The following is a 3,228-nucleotide window of genomic DNA, read 5'->3' as shown; positions in this document are numbered from 1 at the left end:
TATTCCTCCATCTCGCGGACGCGGAAGCTCGGCGGCGGCGAGAGGCCCCTGCTCGTCCACTTCCTCGCCCCGCGCTTCCTTGCGCCGTCTGACCGGACACGCCGCTCGCGCCCGGGATCGCCGCCGCCGCCGGAGTTCCACATGCGGCCCCACATGGCGGCTGGAGGCGGAAGGGGCTCACTGGCGGCGAGAAATATGAGAAGGGGAGTAGGGAATTGCGGAGAGACGCGGTGGCAGGGGATAGGGTTTCGACCTAGAAATGCACTGCGAACCCGTAGATATACTGCTGGGGGAGGGCGGTTTACGGGCCGCGGTAAAAAAAATTACAGGCCGGGCGAGTATACGAGCTCGGTTCTGGCCACAAAATTGGGCCGAACCCGTATACTCGCTGGAATTTTGCGGGTTTGACGATTTTGCGGGGTCTGGCTACTCCTAATTACTCTTTCCTGGCTACTCCTAATTACTCTTTCCTGTGTAATGTGTGTAGAATGTAATGGAATCTTGAATCCTTGCGCGAGCGATCACGAGATGACCGTCTTGAGCCTGTAGTTCTTGACGATGCCGCTGTACACGACGAAGTTGAGCGTGCACATTGCAGCCATGGCCCAGAAGAAGTAGTCGAGGTGGCCCTTGTTGAGGTCGTCGGAGATCCACCCGGGGCTGTCTCCCGTCGCCGTGAAGGCCTCCACGATCGCATAGATGAAGGAGCTCATGTAGCTCCCCAGCGCGATGGTGAGCAGAGCGAGCGACGTGCACATGCTTTTCATGGTGTCCGGCGCCTCGCCGAAGAAGAACTCCAGCTGCGCGATGTAGCAGAACACCTCTCCGCCAGCCAGGAAGAAGTACTGCGGCAGCTGCCACGCGATGCTGATCTCCTCCCCGCGCGCCGCGCTGTCGAGCCGCTTCATTTCCACGAGCGCCGCCACCGCCATGGTGAGAGCCATGAGGAGCCTCCCCGCGCCCATCCGCTGCAGCTGTGACGGCTCGCCGTCGCCGCTCGAGGAGAAGCTCCTCAACGCTGGCACGATCACCTTGTTGTAGAGGAGCACCCATGTCAGGACGCATATCACCTCGAACGAGACCAGCGACGCCGCGGGCACCGGCACCGACAGGATGGTCATTTCCATGGCACTGCCCTGCTGCACGAAGGTGGTGTTCATCTGCGAGTAGGCCGATGACACGATGACGCTGGTGATCCAGACGGGCAGCAGCCGCAGAAGGATCTTGAGCTCCTCCACCTGAGTCACTGTGCAGAGCTTCCACGAGGTCGCCTCCTCCGGCCTCTCCTCCATGTCCGACTCCGTGACGATTGCCGCCTTGTCGAGGAACTTGAAGTCGCTAGTGTGCGCGATCCTTGGCTGGGGCGAATCGATCTTGTCGCTGACCTCGTAGAGGTGTCCGGCTTCGGCGGGCACCTTGATGCTGATTTTCTTGCACGCGGCGGCGACGACCTGGCAGAGGCTCTTGAGCGGCGTGCCTGCGGGCATGCGGCGCTTGTACATGGGCGTGGCGAGCACGAAGGCGGCGAAGGCGAGCGCGATGCAGGTGGTGGCTATGCCGAAGCCGAGGCCCCAGCTGATGTTCTGCTGGATCCAGACGAGAAACACGCCGGAGATGATGGGGCCGAAGCTCACGCAGAGGTAGAACCAGCTGAAGAAGGACGCCTTGCCCTCCCGGTCCGCCGCGCTGTCGTCGTCGAACTGCTCCGCACCGAACGGCAGCAGCGACGAGCGCACCCCGCCGCACCCGATCGCCACGAGGTACAGCCCCACGAAAGCCACGGTCTGCGAGCTCAGCGGCCACGCGCCGGCGGTGGCGCACGAGGCACCCGCAGCGCACAGCGCCGCCGTGGTCGTGGGCACGAATGCGGAGAAGGTGACGAGCATCATGCCGAGAAGGTAGACGGCGAGGGAGACGAGGATGGTGTTGTAGTTGCCCCAGAAGGAGTCGGCGATGATGGCGCCGAAGACGGGGGTGAGGTAGCTGGTGCCGAACCATGTGGCGACGTTGGAGGCGCTGGCGAGGTTGGTGCCGTGGAGGACGGTCTCCAGGTACACCACCAGGTTGGTGGAGATGCCGTTGAACGCCGTGCTCTCCAGGCATTCGAATACTGCACCAACAATGGCGAAACTTCAGTTAAACCACTAGCTCCTCTCCATTTAATCCACATTTTTGTTGGCTGGAAAAGCAATCAGAAGAAGATGGAGCTTTGCTTACATAGAATCACTGCCGGTGCCTTGCTGCCGCCCCGCTTCTTATGCTTCAGGAGTGGCACCTGCAGCTGCAGGCTGTCATCGTCTTGAACCTTTGGGCCATGACTCTGTAACAGAGATAGATTGCAGGAATTGTTAGGAACGAGAACAAAATCTGTAGAAGTTCTGGATAAGATGCAGCACGACCGTGATGTATGTGGATGTGCGCATGTGCTTGTCTGGTTAGGAAAGGAAGGGGCCTGGATATTGGCATGTATATTAATCACGTGTTAAAAACCTTCAGTGCTGACTGCTGACGTACGCAAGAATTAACCATGTTCTTTAACTTAGATTCTGTCTATATGGAGGCAAACAAATGTTCTTCTTGGTTTGACCGATGCAGAAGCATGGTTCTTGACTTGGCATTTCAACCTCCATTGTGACAATCATGCATGGGGCAGCAGAGGAGGAGGGAGATCGGAGGAGGTAATTACCTCCGGCAGGAGCGGCGCGTGCTCGCCTCTCTCCATGGCGTCCATGTCGCCGACGAGCTGTCTTGACTCCGAGGAGGTGATAGATTTCTCGGAGGCGGGGGTAATCACTTTGCTAACCCTTGTCAGCTCACTTCCTTCGTGAACTCTTAGCTCGCCTCAGGCTTAGGCTGCTACTCTGTCTGCTGCTGCTGCTGTGCTGCCACGGAGCTTTATATAGCAGGGTCAGCTTGGACGGGATCCATCCATTGGCTAATATTCAAGTATCGGACTAGAAATGCTATCATGCGTGCGCTGCTTCTCGGCCGGAAGTTTCCACGTAGCAGGTGGTGGCTAGCTAAGCTAGGTGCATGCAGCCTGCAGGCTCAGTGCAGGGCGTTTTTCTTACTCATCGCCGGTCTCCGGTCTCCTCGGTGCGATGCCATGTCGGATCCTTTCGTCTAGTAGTTTATCCATAAGTAGAACAGAAACGTGGTGGTTTGCTTGGCGCTGGCCGGAAAGGAGACTGAACTCGGGGTGGTGCCAACTTGGGGTCATAGGGTCAG

General features: G+C 58.6%; 1 protein-coding gene across 1 annotated transcript; it reads right to left on the bottom strand.

Moving 5' to 3' along the window:
- Positions 1 to 260: 260 nt before the first annotated feature.
- On the bottom strand, positions 261 to 2,857 carry LOC123128081 (protein NRT1/ PTR FAMILY 8.3). The gene is made up of 3 exons (XM_044547994.1): positions 2,687 to 2,857; positions 2,218 to 2,320; positions 261 to 2,110 (listed from the first exon to the last, which is right to left on the bottom strand). The coding sequence occupies exons 1-3, from the start codon at positions 2,729 to 2,731 to the stop codon at positions 522 to 524; spliced, it is 1,737 nt and encodes a 578-aa protein (XP_044403929.1). The 5' UTR covers positions 2,732 to 2,857; the 3' UTR covers positions 261 to 521.
- Positions 2,858 to 3,228: the final 371 nt, after the last annotated feature.

Source organism: Triticum aestivum, chromosome 6A (assembly GCF_018294505.1).
Source record: "Triticum aestivum cultivar Chinese Spring chromosome 6A, IWGSC CS RefSeq v2.1, whole genome shotgun sequence".
Taxonomy (NCBI): Eukaryota; Viridiplantae; Streptophyta; class Magnoliopsida; order Poales; family Poaceae; genus Triticum; species Triticum aestivum.
Note: the sequence above shows the minus strand (reverse complement) of the source record. Positions and strands in the feature narration are given on the sequence as shown.